Source organism: Rana temporaria, chromosome 6 (assembly GCF_905171775.1).
Source record: "Rana temporaria chromosome 6, aRanTem1.1, whole genome shotgun sequence".
NCBI lineage: Eukaryota > Metazoa > Chordata > Amphibia > Anura > Ranidae > Rana > Rana temporaria.
In genome coordinates, this window is record NC_053494.1 from 157,382,647 (window position 1) to 157,404,580 (window position 21,934).

Below are 21,934 nucleotides of genomic sequence, written 5' to 3' on the forward strand. Positions count from 1 at the left end.
CACCATTAGAAGCCATGTGTGCTGCCTGCCTTTCATAACCAGCAGAGGAGGGAGTGAAGGGCTCTTTGTCTGCAGACTGAGGATGGGTCTATGAAAATTCACAGTCAGCATTAAGATGTGGTTCTTTACAAAACCCATGGGACATTATTTGGCTAAATGATGGAAATCTACAACAAAAATTATTTTGTTAAATGTATAGTGTGTGTGTGTGTGTGTGTGTGTGTGTGTGTGTGTGTGTGTATATATATATATATATATATATATATATATATATATATATATATATATATATATATATATATATATATATATACATATATATATACACACACACACACTGGAACCTCAGATTGCGAGTAACGCAGGTTAACAAGCATTTCGCAATATGAGCACTGTATTTTAATAAATCGTAACTCGGTTTGCGAGCGTTGTCGCAAAACGAGCACGATTCAGGCCAAAGCGCTGTGCAGTACCGCTTTTGGCTTGAGGTGGGGAGGCGCCGGAGCAGAGCCGAACATCACCTTTTGGAAATGCACGGAAGGTCCGAGGACAGCATGGCTGACCTTGGCAAATCTCGGGTAGGAAGTCTTTCCGAGGTTTGCCGTAGTGTCCTACGGTCTTTTTGGCCATTTCCGAGGCTCCCCGAAGCCCCCGCTTCTTGCCGCATGCGGTATTGTATCCAATTGAAGTCAGTGCGGAACAAATTATTTTTGTTTCCATTGACTTCAATGGGGAAACTCGCTTTGATATGCGAGTACTTTGGATTACGAGCATTCTCCTGGAACAGATTATGCTCGTAATCAAAGGTTCCACTGTATATATAAAAATATGCGACTTTGTGTAAGCAATACATGAACGACTGGATACATTTTACAAAAAGCACCCCCTAGAGGCCCATGTGGACAAGGTGCTTTGCCCCCCTATCCCCCCCTCCTTTCATGTTGCGGGCATGGTAACATGGCCTGGGATGGGGGACACACACACACTAATCCCCCTCCCTGCCCTTTCCTGGCCCACTGGGCGGCATGCTGGGATAAGGGTCTGGTATAGATTTTGGGCGGGATCTTTTGCCATTCTTTTTTTTTTCTTTTATGAGGCACCCTTCCCCAAAAATCCATGCCAATCCTTAAGGACCTGGGGAAATTAATGCCAGCCCTGACAGAAGGGATGAGTCATGGTTGTTAGGACGCTGGCTGGTGCTGACTCCTTAACAACGAATGACTCATCACTGCTGCTGACAACAGTTGCTAGGACTCATCCCTGCTGTCAGCAGCAGTGATGAGTCATTCGTTGACAGGTGGCAACTCCTAAAAACCGTTGCAAAAATGGATGCAGAAGGGGACCTTTATTTACATCAGTTTAGATCTGCTTCCATTTATTAAACGGACCCAAAATAGGGACTGTTCACTTAAAAACTAAAAACTGACCTGGATGCAGATGTAAACGGATTATCATCCATTTGCCCATAGGAATGCTTTACTGTCCATTTTCATCCATCAACGGATGTGGTGGATATGCATTAGTCTCCTTTTTTTCTTCTTTTTTTTAAGGCTTTTTTCCCTTTTCGCTAGCCAGTACCATACGTGTATTAGAATGATCCCACTCTAGATGGAGTACAGGGGCACCTGTGGACATCAGCATTGTGAATTGGGGGATTCAGACTAAAAGAAAATGACAGTTTTGCTCCTTTTTGGGATCAAAGTTTTAGATAAAAAAATAAAAGCTGATCGTTGTATGCACTATATTGTTTACTTTTGGGTTTAATACAGTTTCTGCTTAACGTTGCTGAGAATTCCTGAACAGGAAAAAAAAAAAAAATCACCTTTCATTAATTTTTTTTTATTTTTTTTTTACACAAGGAACACTTTGATCATTGGGATATTGTTTAAAGCCATGAATGTTCACTTGGAGAACTTATCTAGATCAGAATCCTATGGACACACCAGTTTTGTGTCCTTCAAAAGTGTGAAGACAGATACAGAACTTTTAATTTATTATTAATAATATATTTAAAATAAAGTATACTGGTATAAAATTAAGTTTGATACCCATTTAATTATTCTATTTATATATGTCCCCCCCCCCCCCCCAAAAAAAAAAAAAAATATATATATATATATTTATATATTTATATATATATATATATATATATATATATATATATATATATATATATATATATATATATATATATATATATATATGGGGTGTGTCCAAAGCACACAGCTTCCTGGACTTTTTATTGGCAAACTCTGTCCTATGCAATCTGATTATTTTAAATGGAGCTGTATCTGCAAGGAAAGCATGGTTGGGAGGGGATGTATCCTTGTGGGTGCATGCAATATTATTTTATTTATTTATTTCTTTACAATATTACAACCACACTGTTTTTTTTTTCTTTTTTCAATATTACAACAGCACCGTTTATTTTTATTTATTTTTTTACAATATTACAACGGCACCGTTTTTTTTTTTTTTTATTAAGCTATTGTTATCATTTAAAACTTTTTGCTTGCAAGAGTTATTCAAGAGATATTCACATGTATTTCATATTTTCCTGATTGCAAATAAAAAAAAAATCTCTGCAGTTGCTTTAAGTTCATGTCTATCCATTATATAGGTAATATTTTAATTTAGAAGTGTGTAGACAGGGTTGGTAAAATTGTGTCTATAGCTTAAAAATGTTAAACGTGTAAAAATACTGGTAGTCTGAATAAAATGTAAATGTATTACAGTGAATAGAATCTGATAATCTGCAGTTCAGGAAATGCCCTCGATTCCCACAATAGACTTGTGATTTAGCGAGGTCTCGGCCATATCAGGTGTTCTTCCTGAATCAATCAACAACCATATTCACGCGTATTAAATTACATTTGATTCTTTATACCAAATGAAGTTAGAGAAAAGGTGAATCTTTGAAGGCAAAGTGTTCATTTGTTAATTGAAACGGTATGCCGGTGGAGGATGTGGAACAAGAAAGTCTCATATTCCTGCTTGTGCAGTCCATGGAGTATATCTGCCGGCATACAAAGACAAGTGTCATTGTATCCGTTTAGTGAACAACCATACTGAATAGTTTTTTTCAAATTTAAGTTTTTGCTGTTTTTCATTTTATATGTGTTAAATTTGTATGGTTTATGCAGTTTTAATTTTGACATCAGATTTCGTTTTAGTTATAGTCTTTTGACTAAAATGCCATTTTAGTTTTAGTCGTATTTTAGTCATTTGAATTGTTTTAATTGTATTTTAGCCGACTAAAATGTCCAGTACATTTGAGTTTACTAAAATCGAATGGGCTTAGTTAAATTTGAATGCATTATTTAGGTATTTCTTTTTTTTGCATTTCCAAACTCATTATACAGGCGGTCCCCGGGTTACAAACAAGATGGGGGTCTATGGGTTTGTTCTTAAGTTGAATCTGTTTGTAAGTTGGAACAGGTAAATTTTTTTAGTGTAGCTCCAGCCAAAAAAATAGATTTTTTAAGCTTTTTTAGATAGCATAGGGAAGGGTTATAACCCCTGTAACATTTGTTTTGGTGCCTGTGCCCCTGTTCAGAAGATTTCACCTCACTTTTTGTCCCAATGACAATTGGATTTTGAAAGATTTGGGTTGTTGTGGAAACAAGGATTGGTGATAAAAGTATCAGTGGAGACACCTTTTTTCCCATAGTAACTCTTAGGCCGTGTACACACGATCGGTTAAACCGATGAGAACGGTCTAATAGGTCCGTTTTCATTGGTCCAAATCGATCGTCTGTGGGCGCCATCGGTTATTTAGCCATCAGTTAAAAAAAGCCAACTTGTTTTAAATGTAACCGATGGATTCCTAACCGATTGTTTTTTATTTTCTAAATAGGTTCCTTTAAAGGGGTTGTAAAGGTAAAACATTTTTTTCCTAAATAGCTTCCTTTATCTTAGTGCAGTCCTCCTTCACTTACCTTATCCTTTGCTTTTAAATGTCCTTATTTCTTCTGAGAAATCCTCACTTCCTGTGCTGTCTGTAACTCCACACAGTAATGCAAGGCTTTCTCCCTGGTGTGGAGTGTCATGCTCTCCCCCCTCCCTTGAGTATCTCTACGTTGCAGATAGAGAAAGGAGCTGTGTGTTAGTGGGCGTCCTGACTCTCCTGCTCGCCCCCTTAAGGGAGGGGGTTAACATGACACTCCACACCAGGAAGAAAGCCTTGCATTACTGTGTGTAGTTACAGACAGAAGAACAGGAAGTTAGGATTTCTCAGAAGAAATAAGGACATTTAAAAGCAAAATGCAAGGATGAGGTAAGTGAAGGAGGACTGCACTAAGGTAAAGGAAGCTATTTAGGGAAACATTTTTTTACCTTTACAACCCCTTTAAGTTTCCTGTTTGAAGTTGGAATTTGCAAATGCAGGCACAAGGTTACAATTGCCCCAATTGGCATTTGAGATGAGATATGCATGCAAAAAGTATCTTTATGGTAAAAATCCAGTAACTGAGCTCTGTACATGGAGGTGCATTGAATGCAAGCAACAGGAAATTACAGTCACTGTGCTATACATTCCCAAACACATTTTGTTCTAAGTAGTAAGCTTGACTGCCCCCCATATCTTATAACTACACATAGAAACAAGACACTAAGAACAATAACATATTGATTAAAGTATTTGCATCAGCTGACTACATTAACATGTATGGTATATGTAAAACTCTTTAAAAAGACTGTAAATTGCTTTTATCTCAAATTGAAGAGCCAGTGTTGCAGATAATTATTTTATGCTCGAAATAAATATCTCATTTATTTATTTTATCATTTGAAGGTCAATGGATTTCAATTATCTTCCCTCTGTTGATCCAGAAACGGTTCTACAAACAGGTAAGATATGTTTCCTTTTTTGTGTGAGACGAATCATCGTCATCATTTGTAAGCTGGTGGGATCCTGAGTAACAAATTGTACTGAACCTTGTATGAAAAGAATACCTACCGTATTTGCCGGCGTATAAGACGACTGGGCGTATAAGACGACCCCCTATTTTTCCAGGAAAAATGTTGGTTTTGGGATATACTTGCCGTATGAGACTACCCCCTTCCTACTAGTCTGTCTGGAAGCTGAGGGGTAGTCGGAACAACCACTGACAGGAACAACCACTGACAGAAACAGGCATTTTTCAAATCTCACTGTGCCATTCCATTACATGCCCCACTGTGCCATTCCATTCCATGCCTCCACTGTCCATCACATGCCTCCACTGTGCCGGCCAAGACGATCTCCCTACCTTATTTTTTTGCTGCGGACATCCATGTTTCAGGCTGAGGGCATCCATGATTCAAAAGTCGCGCCTCCTCCTCAGACTGTTCCGTGATAGGCAGAACACTAATTTTCCCAGTGGGGCCTCTGTTCAGTGTTCCGCCTATCATGTACGTCCTCTCGTCCGAGGATGAGAAGGCATCCGTGATAGGCTGAACACTAAACAGAGGCTCTGCTGGGAAAATGAGTGTTCCGCCTATCACAGAACAGTCTGAGGAGGAGGCGCAGCTTTTAAATCATGGATGCCCTGCAGCCTGAAACATGGATGTCCGCAGCCTGACGAAGACAGATCCGGCGTATAAGACGACCCCCGACTTTGGATGCATTTTTTTGTATCCAAAAGGTCGTCTTATACGCCGGCAAATATGGTACTCAAGTTTTAATGAAAATATTGTACCTTTTTGGTAAAATTATTTAAAGTGGTTCTAAAAGCAGAAGGTTTTTTTCTGTTTCAATATTATAAGTGTTTACAAAAGAGAATACAAAAATTTACAGTATAAAATGTATACTAAATAGGTGGATATTCAAGCATTTTTTAGGCATAAAAATACACCCAAAATGTTCGTTCATCCAAGTAATTCAAATTAAAAGTCAGCTCATAACTCTTATTAGATTGCAGATGTGCCTAAGGAGGAAGTAAAGCCTCTGAAAAAATACACCCTGCAAGACAAAGGCAAAATGAGCTGGTATGTATATGCCGCGATGGCCGCCGGGCACACGCGATTGCCCAGTAACTGAGCAGGGACGTGGAGCTCTGTGTGTAAACACAGAGCTCCACGTCCTGTCAGGGAGAGAAGACCGATGCTGTGTCCCTTGTACATAGGGACACAGATTGGTCACCTCCCCCAGTCACCCTCTAAAGTTAGAACACTCAATAGGCTACACATTTAACCCCTTCCCCGCCCCCTAGTGGTTAACCCCTTCTCTGCCAGTCACATTTATACAGTAATCAATGCATATTTATAGCACTGTTCACTGTATAAATGTGAATGGTCCCAAAAATGTGCCAAAAGTGTCCGATGTGTCCGCTATAATGTCGCAGTCCCGGAAAAAAAAAACGCAGATCGACGCCCTTTCTAGTAAAAAAAATTATAAAAAATAAATCATTATGTCCCCTGTTTTGTAGGCAATATAACTTTTGCGCAAACCAGGTTATTGCGATTTCTTTTTTAAAAAAAATGGGATATTTATTATAGCAAAAAGTAAAAAATATTATGTTATTTTTCAAAATTGACGCTCTTTTTTTCGTTTATAGCCCAAAAAATAAAAACCGCACAGGTGATCAAATACCACCAAAAGAAAGCTCTATTTGTGGGGAAAAAAGGACGCCAATTTTGTTTGGGAGCCACGTCGCACGACCGCGCAATTGTCAGTTAAAGCGATGCAGTGCTGGAAGCTAAAATCTAGTCTGGGCAGGAAGGGGGTGTATGTGCACAGTAGGCAAGTGGTTAATAACCTATTTCATTTTACTTGCGACTATTGAGCGGGAAAAAGTCGTACGATCCGTCGTCCGATATTCGGATCATGTGTTCGGGCCATTACATGCCAGAAAAGTACAAATACCCCCCAAATGACCCCTTTTTGGAAAGAAGACATTCCAAGGTATTTAGAAAGAGGCATTGTGAGTTTTTTGAAGTTGTCATTTCCCCACAAATCTTTGCAAAATCAAGATTTTTTTTTATTATTTTTTTTTCCACAAAATTTTCATATTAGCAGGTTTTTTCTCACACACAGCATATGCATACCACAAATTACACCCCAAAACACATTTTGCTATTCCTCCCGAGTGTGGCGATACCACATGTGTGAGACTTTTACACAGCGTGGCCACATACAGAGGCCCAACATACAGGGAGCACCATCAGGCGTTCTGGAGCACCCAGGCCAATTCTGACATTCCTCTCCTACATGTAAAAATCATCATTCATTTGCTAGGAAATTACATAGAACCCCAAAACATTATATATGATTTTTTAGCAAAGACCTTAGAGAATACAATGGCGGTCTTTGCAACTTTTTATCTCGCACTGTATTTGCGCAGCAATTTTTCTAACGTGTTTTTTTTTTTAAAAAAAACAGTATTGTGCTTAAAAAAAAAACAAATCAGTAAAGTTAGCCTTTTACCCGTTTACGTGTTTTTAGTTACAGAGAAGATCTAGGGCCAAAATTATTGCTCTCGCTCTAACGTTCGCAGCGATACCTCACATGTGTGGCTTGAACACCGTTTTCATATGTGGGTGGGACTTACGTGTGTGTTCGCTTCTGCATGCGAGCACATGGGGACAGGGGCGCTTTAAAAAATATATATATTTTATTGTTCACTTTACTTTACTTTATTTTAGTTTGACACGTTTTTCCACAAAAAATAAAAAAATGTGATCACTTTTATTCCTATTACAAGGAATGTAAACATCCCTTGTAATAGGAATATGGCATGACAGGTCCTCTTTACAGTGAGATATGGGGTCAATAAGACCCCACATCTCACCTCTAGGCTGGGAAGCCTAAAAAAAAAAAAACAATCCTGGCTTTGATCGTAGCGTTGAGTCGGTAGAAGCAGGAGGGGGGCATATTGCGGGGTATTGCAGAGTATTGCGGGGTATTGCAGCGATTGCACAGTATGGGGCAGAGTATTGGGCAGGGATGGCTGAGCAGGTATGGATGGATGGCTGGATCTGTGACTACATTTGTCACAGATCCAGCCCACAGCACTGCTGCTGCCTCCGCTCTCTCCCCTCTCCTCTTACACTGTACCGTTCGGTACAGAGAGGGGAGGAAGGAACCGGCATCATCACATGACGCCGGTTTGTTTACAAGTGATCGCTCCGTCATTGGACGGAGCGATCACGTGGTAAACCGCCGCTATCAGCTGGGATTTATCGTGATCCGTGATGAGGACCCGGCGGTCACAGACATTCCCGTGTGCGCGCCCCCCTGGGGGAGAGCGATTCTGGGAGGACGTTAATTAACGGCCTCCCGGAGTTAAGCTACCGCCCTGTAGATGTACTTTGTCTATAGGGCGGTTGTCAAGTGGTTAAAAATCATAATAATACAGTAAAACCTTGGTTTGAGAGCATTTTGTAAGACAAGCAAAATGTTTTAATAAAATTTGCTTTGATATACAAGCGATGTCTTGATATAAGAGTATTGTCATGTCACAACCGAGTATAAAAAGGAGAGGAGCCTCCAAGTGTAGCAATATGGTTACATTTAATGAAGGTACAACATTTAACAACTTATTGCTACACTTAGAGGTGCCTCTCTTCTCTTGTATACCCTGTAAAAAAATGCTTTGATATACAAGTGCTTTGGATTACAAGCATGTTTCTGCAAAAAATTATGGTCGCAAACGAAGGTTTTACTGTAATTTTGTCTACCCTTTAAAAAGTATACATTGTTACATAAATCAAGATCATGTCACACAACAGCTAGAGAAGTAATTGGCATGACATTTTTAGCCAGAGAGCACTGGAGATGATTGTTGGGCACTGAAATTAATAAGGGAATTGTTTAATTATTTCAGGAAATTATAAATGTAAAATGTCCTCTTAAATTCAGTGTAACCAGAAGGTCAGGGATGATCATTATGGTCGATTAGACATTTTACAGAGGAGAAGCAGAAATAAAGTGTTTTTTTCTTTAGCTTCATAAAGGTGATGTGTCTTTAAAACTAATATTAAACTGCAAAGTTTTCTGTACAGAACTAGCATGATCTTCAGTTTAAGGTGTTCATATGATATCATCCAATAGATAACAAGCGTATCAAGTGGCCGATAAATTGTCCTGCCACCGATGCCACCTTTATATTTAGTTCCTCTGAAGTGTATCGACTGCCTGCAAATCCAGTTTGATTTTCTTAGTGAGGCGTATCTTGTACTTCCAGACAAGCCCAGAATTTATTTCCACTTGAAACGCTTCTTTGAGTTTCTCACGCTGAGCGCAACGACTCGGCGCACTCCCTCTAGAATGCTCATAGTCACGCCTCGGTGATCTTGGGGATGTTCACTCTATTAGAGCTCTTAGCATTTGATTCATAATCCATGATTTGAATCTGTACCATTAGGAAATGTTTTTATGCTTCTCATAAAAGACACTGCAATGCTCATTTGTAAAGTTCTTTAATTGAAATATACCCAAATAGGCTGGAATTATAAGCTTATTTATGAAGGCTGAAGGCAACAGTGAGGTTATTGCCTAAAAAAACAATGTCCAGCAATTCCTATTTGGCTGAAGAATAAAATGTAAGCTGGGAAGTAATTGGTTGCTATGAGCTGCTCACAAGTTGCTTTGAGGCTTTTGGAGCTCTGAGATGACAGTTTTTTTGATTTTCAAACAGGAGACATGGCTGTGTTTTTTGTCAGAGAAAGCCAAATACAGAAAAGCACCCTGTGGGTCACCTTATTGGTAGGATTTGATTATTGATGTGGTTTTACATTGTGTTTTTTTCCAAATGTGGACATCACTTTAAGCTAAGTTCCAGCAGCCTGGCTGCTGGTGATGCTTTTCACTTAAAGAGTAAAAAAAAATCCCCTATTTTGTTTTTAGCTATATGTAAGCTAGAGCTGCACTATTTTGTCTAAAATGAGAATCATGATTTTTTTGCTTAGAATAAAGATCACGATTCTCTCATGATTCTTGCGGTGTAACATCATCTTTCACATTATACATAAAAAATTGGGCTAACTTTACTGTTTAGTGTTTTTTTATTTTTTATTATTCATTAACCACTTCCCGACCGCCGCATGTAGATATACGTCGGCAGAATGGCACGGACAGGCACATCAACGTACCTGTACGTGCTCTGCTTGACGTGGGTCGGGGGTCCGATCGGGACCCCCCCCGCTACACGCGTCGGTCGGGTTCCCTCGGGGAGCGATCCGGGACGACGGCGCGGCTATTTGTTTATAGCCGCTCCGTCGCGATCGCTCCCCGGAGCTGAAGAACGGGGAGAGCCGTATGTAAACACGGCTTCCCCGTGCTTCACTATGGCGCTGCATCGATCGAGTGATCCCTTATATAGGGAGACTCGATCGATGACGTCATTCCTACAGCCACACACCCCTACAGTTGTAAACACACACTAAGTGTACACTAAATCCTACAGCGCCACCTGTGGTTAACTCCCAAACTGCAACTGTCATTTTCACAATAAAGAATGCAATTTAAATGCATTTTTTGCTGTGAAAATGACAATGGTCCCAAAAATGTGTCAAAATTGTCCGAAGTGTCCGCCATAATGTCGCAGTCACGAAAAAAATCGCTGATCGCCGCCATTAGTAGTAAAAAAAAAAAATTTAATAAAAATGCAATAAAACTATCCCCTATTTTGTAAACGCTATAAATTTTGCGCAAACCAATCGATAAACGCTTATTGCGATTTTTTTTTTTTACCAAAAATAGGTAGAATAATACGTATCGGCCTAAACTGAGGGGAAAAAAATGTATATATGTTTTTGGGGGATATTTATTATAGTAAAAAGTAAAAAATATTGAATTTTTTTCAAAATTGTCGCTCTATTTTTGTTTATAGCGCAAAAAATAAAAACCGCAGAGGTGATCAAATACCACCAAAATAAATCTCTATTTGTGGGAAAAAAAGGACGCCAATTTTGTTTGAGAGCCACGTTGCACGACCGCGCAATTGTCTGTTAAAGCGACGCAGTCCCGAACTGTAAAAACACCTTGGGTCTTTAGGCAGCATATTGGTCCGGTCCTTAAGTGGTTAAAGTGCATTTTTTTTATTAATCATGTTTGAAAAACCGATCCGCAAATACGGTGTAACATAAAATATTGCAACAACCACCATTTTATTCTCTATGGCAGTGGTCATCAACCCTGTCCTCAGGGCCCACTAACAGGGCAGGTTTGCAAGATAACTGAAATGCAACACAGGTGATATAATTTGCTGCCCAGTGATTGCAGTATTCTAGTCTGCATCTCCCCAAGGTAATGCATACATCCTGACCTGTTAGTGGGCCCTGAGGACAGGGTTGATGACCACTGCTCTAGGGTCTCTGCTAAAAAATATATATATCATGTTTGGGTGTTTCACATAATTTTCGAGCAGAAAATAATAATTTTTACTTGTAAGCAACAAATGTCAGAAAAAAATGGTCTTTAAATGGTTAAACTTCGTAGGAGTTCTTTCCTTGAAAGAATGAAAAGATACTTTGTCTCTACTTATTCGCAATAAAACTTGGCAGGCTGCCTGGATTTTGTTTTTCCAGCTGTGAGAACTCTCTGCACAAGATTGGTCACCATCTCCCTTGGATTCCATCTATTTTCATACCTCTTCATCGCTGCAAATGAACTTTGTATTTATGATATATTGCCATCAACAATATTTATGCTGGCTGCTGGTGTGTTTTCATACACCTTTTTATACATCTACTGTTTATTCTGAAAGTGTGGATATTCCCACGTTTGTTTTGTATATGATATAAGGAGGCTTTTCTACAGGTACTGTAAATATCTCTTAAACTTTTTACCATTTAGGAGATATTTACTGTATACCCTGGCTATTACGTCATCGGTGCATGCGCTCTGACGAACCGGCCAATGAGTGACCTCATCTTAGCTCCGGCCAATCACAGCACTGGAGCCCGCAAACCCAGAAACACCAGGAAAAATGTCAGCTGTGCAGTAGCTCATTATGCCATTGTCTTACAGGTTTTGTTTACATTGAGGATTACAACCTCTTTAAGCCTGGTACACATTATGAGTTTTTTTAATTCAACCCAGCGGGCTGAACGATAAACTGTCAGCTCTGGTCGGAGTCGCTGTTCCAATGATCCAACGTTAGTACAACGATCTCCCCCGCTGAGCTGTTGTGTTCTGACAGCTTGGGAGCCGATCGACAGCTGAGAGCGCTGATTGGGAGCCCGTCGACAGCTGAGAGCGCTGATTGGGAGCCCGTCGACAGCTGAGAGCGCTGATTGGGAGCCCGTCGACAGCTGAGAGCGCTGATTGGGAGCCCGTTGACAGCTGAGAGCGCTGATTGGGAGCCCGTTGACAGCTGAGAGTGCTGATTGGGAGCCCGTCGACAGCTGAGAGCGCTGATTGGGAGCCCGTCGACAGCTGAGAGCGCTGATTGGGAGCCCGTCGACAGCTGAGAGCGCTGATTGGGAGCCCGTTGACAGCTGAGAGCGCTGATTGGGAGCCCGTTGACAGCTGAGAGCGCTGATTGGGAGCCCGTTGACAGCTGAGAGCGCTGATTGGGAGCCAGTCGACAGCTGAGAGCGCTGATTGGAAGCCCGTCGACAGCTGAGAGTGCTGATTGGGAGCCGGTCGACAGCTGGTTTTCCAGCATGCACGTCTGACAGAAACATTCGACCCGTGTATGGGGGGCTTTAGACTGAAGTATTTTAGCAATGTTAAATTTTTCTTGGCAGATTTGTTTGCCTTTGACACTTATGGCCTAATATTAAAAAATACTATTTTTTTTTTAAAAGAAATAATAATTTTAACAGGTATTTTCATATCATGTTCATTACAAATTCAGAAAACAAGGGATTTATTCTATGCTGTAGGATAGGGAATGGAAATATGTAAATCATCTTTAACGTCCCTCTGGTTAACTGTGAGCTCAGAAACTACTAATTTATAGCACAGAGAGAGCTTATACACAGAACATTTTATCCATCTTCTTGCAGCTATTTTAATTTAGTTTTAGTTTAGTCGCTTCAGTGCTGAATATAGAAGGTTTAGACCCCTTTCACAGGAGAGGTTCAATCGGGTCTGGCTGTCCTTCTTTCCGCTGGACCCTCCGTTCTCTTTGGACTTGTGTCCATTTACACCTGGTTACCTTCAGTCTGGCAAAAAAAGAAATAACGAAAGAGGATCCCTTCCCCTCCACTGTTTGGCCCGGATTGGAGGGTATTCAGTTATAAATGGACAGTTGGTCCCTTTACAACCGTGCTGCCCATAGACCAATAGATCAGACCTGGACCATGTGAAAGGGGCCTTACAGGTAGTGTGAGACCAGCAGACATGTGTAAGCCCTCAATTTACATACTGTATTGTACAGACAGTCTATAGTGCTTGCTTGTTCTAACCACATGACAAAATAGAAAATAGTTTCTAGTGCATTAGAAAGTTTATGTAATTATGATCTTTTTAACAATGTATTAACTTTCTGCCCTTTAGGTCATGAGTTGCTATCTGAACTTCAGCAGCGGCGGTTCAATGGGTCAGAGGGAGGCGTTTCATGGTCTCCAATGGATGATGAGCTTTTGGCTCAGCCTCAGGTTATGAAACTTCTCGATTCCCTGCGAGAGCAATACACTCGTTACCAAGAAGTGTGCAGGCAGCGAAGTAAGCGCACACAGCTTGATGAAATCCAGCAAAAGGTTATGCAGGTAAGAAGAGGGGGATTCTGTGCCAGCTATAAAACTATAAATGCACGTTGTCACAATTATGGCTTTCGGCAAGACACAGGGGTCCTTTAACATGTTTTTTTTTTAGACTTTTTTTTTTTTTTTGTCACCCAACGTGTGGTATAATGGGAAATGTATGAGTGTTGTGCCCTTGTGCACATACATCTTTATATAAATCTTAGTACACAGAACACATGCAATAAGGAGCAAATGCATTGCCATTTGGTAACCTGGAAACTAAATTGAAAGTGCATTTTTGTCCATGGACACAAATGAGAGCCCAATGAAAATGATTATATTCGACAGAGACAGTGCTGATGTTTGGTAAAAGACTGCTAGCTGCCCATTTAATTCTGAACTCCAGATTTGATTTATCTTTAAAATCAAGCTGGTCCAAATGAACTACTTTCTTCACTAATACATGCGCCCACTCAGAGTGCTGTATAAACTGTATGAAGCATTAGCTACATATAGTATACAGTGCTGTATTTCGACGTATGGGCACTCCCATCCCGTTCCCAGAACAAAATTGTGCGCTGTTCACCAATTAACAGGAAGCTTTGTGTTTTCTGAATAAATGCAAACCTTTCTCTGATTTAATGAGGTGGAGATTCTGACATCATCTACCCGCCTCTCCATCTCACCCAATCAGAGGAAGCCTTGTATTCCTTCTTAAAAATACTAGGCTTCCTGTGACCGGCTGAGCAGTGCTCAGCTTGGTTTGAATTTGTTTTGGCAAAATGGCGCTGTATACTGTATTTAGCTGATGCCTCAAACAGTTTATACATGACCAGGCCCGTCGCTACAGGACAGGCAAAACAAACAAATGCTTGGGGACCCCGAGCTGGCCTGGGGCCCCCAACTTCCCCTTCCCAGGCTGTAGCGTGGCCGAGCTCCTCTTCTTTCCTCCTGTCAGTCCGGCCGAGTACCGCGCGGTACAGGAGATTCAGTTTCCTGTTCCCGGCTGGACTGACAGGAAGTGCACACTGAGTGCTCACTTCCTTTCAGTCCAGGCGGGAACAGGAAACTGACTCTCCTGTACTGCGCGGGACCCGGCCGGTGTTCTGCCAAATAAGAATGTGAGAATGACCAGGGTCATAATGGTCCACCAACTCATAATAAATGAATGTGACATATATGCTTTTATTCATATTTTACCATTTTGTGATCACTTTTATTGGCTATATTTTACACAGATTTTTAAGATATTTGTATAAATAAACCTCATTGGTTGATCTACACTATATGGAGCCCTCTTTTATATTTCATGCTATGCTGGGGCACTAGTGATTCATCTTGCCCCACCATCATCCCTTCCATCCACCCGGCTGTTGGTTTTCTGCTTGTTGTGGTTCTCCGCTTTGCGTGCGTGGGGGTGGGCCTCCATGTCCATTTTGCTTGGGGCCCCCTAATTCCTTTAAACGGCCCTGTACATGACTCCCAGCTGGTGCACACATTGGTGAAGGAAATAGTTTGGACCAAACAAACTAAAGTTAAATCAAACTTTAAGTTCAGTTTTAAAGTAACCGTCATCAATTCTCTAAAGATTTCTGTTTAACCTCCCCATGTTGGAGCTGTATGGTGCTTTAAAGTTTAAAGCTTGAAGCTTGTGGAAAGCTTTTAAACTACTTTCTAAGTTTGGTGTACACCATGGGTGCTCAACCTGTTGTTTATCCAAACAAAAGAACCCGCTGCTCGAGGTGAGATGGGAAGCCTGATGATTTCACAGGTGCTCGCCTCCTCATAAGACCAACAGTGAAAGAGATGGCTGCACTCCAAGATCAATCAAGATTCTTTAATATCCGAACATCCCAAGTGTTACAGACAGGCAGGTAGACTAGTTTCACACACTAACAGGTGCATTTATTCATTACACAGAAGAGTCAGCATTGTCATCCTTGTATAACCCTACCCAATTAGCATGGCAGGTGATACAAATCATTGGTTTGCAGACTTTCTGACACATGTGATTCACATAAAAACGAATGAAAAGAAAAACCATAAAGAAACCGAAGAGAAATATACATTTGCACATATTTGTGCATCAAGTGACAAGATTTTGGCCCCTTTCACACGGTCCGACCGTTCAGGTCCGCCTGTCAGTTTTGTCGGTGGACCTGAACGGCCGCTCCATGCAAGCCTATGAGCAGAGAGGGACCTGTCGCCCGCCAGCTCAGCGGAGAGATCTCTCGGCTGAGCTGGCGGGAGCTACACATTTCCATCATGCCTCTGGCTTTGGGAGTCATGCTTGGAATGCCTTATGGGACTTGTAGTTCCGCAACAGCTGGATGGTCACAGGTTGGGCACCCATGGTGTAATTTCACGTACTGAAGACTATGGCCCAGATTCACAAAGCACTTACGCAGACGTATAACAAGTTATGCCTAAGTAAGTGCAAATGTGCGCCGTCATATCTGTGCGCAAGACCCACAAACAGATATGAGCCTAAAACCAGGCTACACCCCGCCGACGTATCTTGCTTATGCCGGCGTAGAGTGGGCGCACATTTAGGCTTGGAGCATGGTGCCACTCCCATTGATTAGCCATTCAAACATGCAAATGAGGGAAATGTGTCGATTCACGAACCTGCATGCGCCCGACGCAGGCTACAAGAAGTAGGTGCAACCCAGCAGCAGACATGCAAAGGTCTGCACCAGGGAACACAGGCCGGCGTATTTTACATTGGACGTGTGTCTGGCTGGGCGTAGGTTACGTTCACGTCGTGCACAGTGATCCGGCGTAGTTTAGGCAGTTGTTCCGACGTGGTTGTGAGCAGGCGCAGGGGGATGCATCCACGGCGCATGCGCAGTTCGTGATACTTATCTGTCTGGCGTTCAGCCAATTATTTGCATGGGGTCACGCCTCATTTGCATGGGTCATGCCCACTTCCACCTACACCGGCGTACGCCTTCTAATCCCACGCCACCCTGGCGCAGCGTTGGGAGCACTGGCTTGCTGAATTCAATGCTTGCCTCTCTGCGCTACGCTGGCGTGGCATACGGCATTTGCGCTACGGCGGCGTAATGTGCGCCCGCACTCTGTGAATCTGGGCCAATATGTACAAGGCCTAATGCCTCATGCACACTGGTTAATGTCTTCGGTGTCTTGGTTACTTCTCTAAATTAGACCTCTTTTACACTCTAGTGGTTTTCAGGCATTTTAGCACTAGAAATAGCACCTGTAAAGCCGCCCCCCATTAATTTGAGTGTGACTTTTAACACTGGAGCGGTGCGCTCATGGGACGTTGGTAAAAGTCCTGCAAGCAGCATCTTTGGGGCAGTTTGGGAGTGCTAAATACTGCGCTCCCAAAACGCCCTTTCCATTGAAATGAATGGGCAGCCTGAAAAGCTCTTTGGAAGCGCTGCAACACTGTCCATGATAGGCGGAACACTAACTCACTGCTGGGAAACTAAATGTTCTGCCTATCACGGACAAGGAGGAGGCGCTGCTTCTTTACAACTGCATGTCGCTGGCTGACCAGTGACTCGAGTATAAGCCGAGGGGGGCATTTTCAGCCTAAAAAAAACGGGCTGAAAAACTTGGCTTATACTCGAGTATATACGGTATTTAGATTTTCTTCCAGTTTAACATTATGGACTTGTGTAAGGTCAGTGACTTGACATTTCTATTTCATTTCTCGGTTATAACACTTTAAAAACAACTTTTTTCAACCAGGGTGTCCAGGCATCCTGGGGTGCTTTCAGGTTTCTTCAGGGGTGTTTTGACAAAATGCCTACAAATTGGCACAAAATTGTACAAGCCAGCAGGTAGATGAAGTTTGCCTTTTAGTAAAACAATGCCACAGGTTTTCATTGTGCACCATTACAACCTTCCAGCCACTGGTGTCCTAACAACCAATGATGTCATCAGTTGATAGGGAGGACAATGGGTACCTGCGCAGCATCCTTGTTTGCATCTCCCCTGTCCCTCTCTCACTGGGGGTGCATTAGCTGAGTGAGGGGAATAAATTGAGGGAGAAGAGAAACAATGTAATGCCAGTCAGTACTAAGGATGAACTTCGGCGTGTTCGCACAGCCCACGTGCAGAGCCTGCCAGGAATTTGGCGCTGTGCTAATCACAGGCAGTGAGAGATTTCCCGATTTCTGCAGCCGAGCATTAGGACAATGTCTCACTGGTTGTGATTAGCGCAGCCCAGTGCTGACTTCCTGGCGGGCTCTGCACGTGGGCTGTGCGAATACGCTGGAGCTCATCCTTAGTACCAGTGTGCAATGGTGTATTTGCTTTGGAAGAACAAAACCCCTTTAATGTTGGGTGTCCTCTGTGTGTGGAAGATGCTGCATTATGTTGAACCATTTCCTTTTTTTTACACTTTAGAATGGGGGTGCCACTAGATTTGTGCATTATTTTAAAGGATGCCTTGACTGATAAAAAAAAGTTGAGAAACACTACTTTTAAAATGTGTAGGAAAAAAACAAGTCCATGGAGGGTAAATTGTACTTGCCACTGTCTGTTTGGTTGACTGGTTTTCTCTCCGTTGTTCTGTTGAGAGATGTCATTTTAGGGGTAATCTGCACTCTGGGATACGTCTTCTGTAGTTATAAGACATGTCACTTGGTTAGGTTGTACTGACAGGTCGGCTTATCCTGGAAGTCTTAATCCAAGTCTACATGCGTCAGAAGTACAGCAGAGAAACGTGAGTATCCCAGTGCCAAGTCAGCCACGTGACCTTGCTAGCAGCAGCAAATATGTCTTCTACAAAATAGAATAGATTTAAGTCCATGTTAGTTCTGCTTGCTGAATATGTATTCGCAAAAGATAAATACCTAGCTAAATCACCATTAATGCATATATTAGGAATGCATGGAAGGGGAAAGTGAGCTGAAAATAAGACACATAAGCCTTGCAAAAGGTATACCCTGCGCGGTCGTGCGACGTTGCTCCCAAACAAAATTGGCGTCCTTTTTTCCCCACAAATAGAGCTTTCTTTTGGTGGTATTTGATCACCTCTGCGGTTTTTATTTTTTGCGCTATAAACAAAAATAGAGCAACACTGTTGAAAAAAATGCAATATTTTTTACTTTTTGCTGTAATAAATATCCCCCAAAAACATATATAAAATTATTTTTTTCCTCCGTTTAGGACGATACGTATTCTTCTACCTATTTTTGGTAAATAAAAAACGCAATAAGCGTTTATCGATTGGTTTGAGCAAAATGTATAGTGTTTACAAAATAGGGGATAGTTTTATTATTTTTTTTTTTTTTTTTACTACTATTGGCGGCGATCAGCGATTTTTTTTCGTGACTGCGACATTATGGCGGACACATTTTTGGGACCATTGTCCTTTTCACAGCGAAAAATGCATTTAAATTGCATTGTTTGTGAAAATGACAGTTGCAGTTTGGGAGTTAACCACAGGGGACGCTGAAGGAGTTAGGGTTCACCTAGTGTGTGTTTACAACTGTAGGTGGGTGTGGCTGTAAGACTGACATCATCGATCGAGTCTCCCTATAAAAGGGATCACTCGATCGATGCAGCGCCATAGTGAAGCATGGGAAAGCCGCGTTTACATACGGCTCTCCCCGTTCTTCAGCTCCAGGGAGCGATCGCGAGGGGGCGGCTAGAAACGAATAGCCGCACCCTCGTCCCGGATCGCTCCCCGCGGGTTACCGACCGCCGCATGTACCGGGGGGGACGACCCCCGACCCGCGGAAAGGCGGGGACGTACATGTACGCCCATATGCCTGTACGTGCCATTCCTTGTTAGTAAAAGACGATTTGCGCTTTTTTGTCTGTTACAGCGTGATGAATGTGCTTACTCCATTATGAATGGTAGATTTACCAGAACGAGCGCTCCCGTCTCATAACTTGCTTCTGGGCATGCGCGGGTATAAAACGTTGTTTTTGCCCACACACGATCATTTTTTACAACACGAAAAACGACATTTTGAAAAATGACATGAAAAAATGCAGCATGTTAAAAAAAAATGTTGTTGTTTTTCAGAAGCCGAAAAACGATGTGAAGCCCACACACGATCATTTTAAATGACGTTTTAAAAAATGTTGGTTTTTTTCATGCCGAAAAACGACCGTGTGTACGCGGCATGAGTGTTGTACTGTGACACAGAATTTGATTTTTTGGGACACTGACCGTATATAAACACCCCCATCCCCACCTTTTCCCCCTATGCCTGGCAGTGGTGGGACAAGGTATTTCAGTGCCCAGGGCGGGGATGCCAAAATGCGCCCCCCCGCAGAGCAGGGGGTGGAGCTAGAAGCAGCATAAAAAAACATATGTAATGGTTGCGGAGTGCACCATTATTTCTATTTAAATTTGTGATTGGTCATCACAATGATCACAAAGTACACCGCTTTGCTTTGATGGGGTTCGCAGCCAATAATGAGTAACTTGGCTGCCCGAGGGTGATTTCTGAAGATTATAAATGATGTGCTAGAACGAACTAAACCTGATCTTGGTCTTGCTCAAAAACCTCTTTCGATGTATGGGCAGCTCTGATCATTGTATTCTGACAGTGGAGGAGTCCTGCTGTCAGAGTGCTAAAGCAAAGAAGGGGGATTCCTCCATCCATCTTGTTTGAGTGAAGGCAGGAATCTGTTCAGCCTGCTGGAAAAAAATAGCGTGTACTAGGGTTGTACTGATACCGCTATCGCTGCTGACACTAAACATTTGCACAAGTACTTGTACTCATGTAAATGCTTCGATACCAAAAAACAATATTTTGCAGTGTGATTTGAGCTCATACATAATGAATGGGCTCATATTCCACTGCAAAGAATTGCATGTGATATGAACAGGAATACGGTGCGATTCCTGTCCGAATCCCATGCCTTGTCATAGTGACTTCAGCCTGGGTTCACACAGGAGTGGTGCAGGAAATCGCACTGCATTCCTGTTCAAATCACATGCGATTCTTTGCAGTATGATATGAACCCATTAATTTTGTATAGGCTCATATCTCGCCACAAAAGGTATCAGTTACTGGTATCAGTGAGTACTTGAGCAAGTATTGGTACTCCTAATTGCCAGTGGAAAACAGGTATTGGCGCAACCCCAGTGTGTACCCATCTTTAGACAATGTGTCCGGGTGTTTAATGGACTCAAAGACAAAGCTCCTAGGAAAACAAATCTGCAAAGATGAGAATAAAGATAACAGGGAAAACATGAAAACATTTGTCATTGTTATTACTCATGCACACTATTCTGTAGGTGAGCATACACTATACAATCTGATTGTACAATCTCTACACAATCTCTGTTAGATTTACCAAAATATTGTAATATATGGACAAACCTAAACAATTAATTTAACTAGTATCCAATCAGTCAGGCCTTTGTACTACATAGTTGGTGGTAGATCCAAAAGATATTGTACAATCAGATTGTATAGTGTATTGTAAGCTGGAGGCTGCCCATAAATGAATCCGTATATATATTTTTTTAATCGGCCTATGTCCGATCACAGAAAACTGAGCAGATCCCCCCCATCCACACAACTAAGGTGGTGCAGACATGTGTGTCCTGTGCAGAGCTCTCTTTTATCAGCAAGGGGATGTACAGACATTGTGTGCATCCCTGTGCCAGCGTATCATTCACTTCTATTGGGACCCGCACCTGTATGTCATGTTAGGATACGGTGGCTGTGTTCATGCAGCCTCATGTCCCAGTAGATAAGAATGGGGTACTGGCATGGGGATACACACAACACCTATGCAGTTAGTTTTGCACAGAGTGACCCTGATCGCCGTCAACGCCGCTCGCGGCTCCTTCTCGCATCGGAAAATCCCCTAGGAGAAGCACTCTCCCTGGGGGTTTACCAAGCGTGCGCGCTCCTGAGTCCAGCATTTGCGTGCATAAACACAGAGTGCCAGACTCAGCCCCACCCCCGGTGTCCGCATCATTGGATTTGATTGACAGCAGCAGGAGCCAATGGCTGCGCTGCTATCAATCTATCCAATGAAGAGCCAAGACCCCCGGCTAGAGAGCGTTTGCGTGTCTCCGGCACGGGAACAAACGGGCTCAGGTTAGTAAAACACGGGGCTGGGGGCTGGTCAGTGACAAAAGTTTTTTCACCTTAATGCATAGGATGCATTAAGGTGAAAAAACATGAAGGTTTACAGCCCCTTTAACAGTGATATGAAGCATGAAAGTATGTTAGTTACCTGTTTGCTGAATAGTGAGTGGCAGCCCAGCAGCACAGAGACATCAGTCAGCTTGGCTGATCAGCTAGAGAGGAGGGGGTCCAAGGAAAAGGACACAGGAGGAGGGGGCACTACAAAGAGGAGGAATGGGCTCCAA

General features: G+C 42.1%; 1 protein-coding gene across 1 annotated transcript in view; it reads left to right on the top strand.

The window, feature by feature from the left end:
* Positions 1–21,934, top strand: part of SESTD1 (SEC14 and spectrin domain containing 1) — a 183,620-nt gene that overhangs the window by 121,335 nt on the left and 40,351 nt on the right. Inside the window, exons 8-9 of the mRNA XM_040357653.1 lie at positions 4,793–4,848; positions 13,427–13,638. Coding sequence (XP_040213587.1) covers positions 4,793–4,848; positions 13,427–13,638 — 268 coding nt within the window. The remainder of the gene's footprint in view (positions 1–4,792; positions 4,849–13,426; positions 13,639–21,934) is intronic.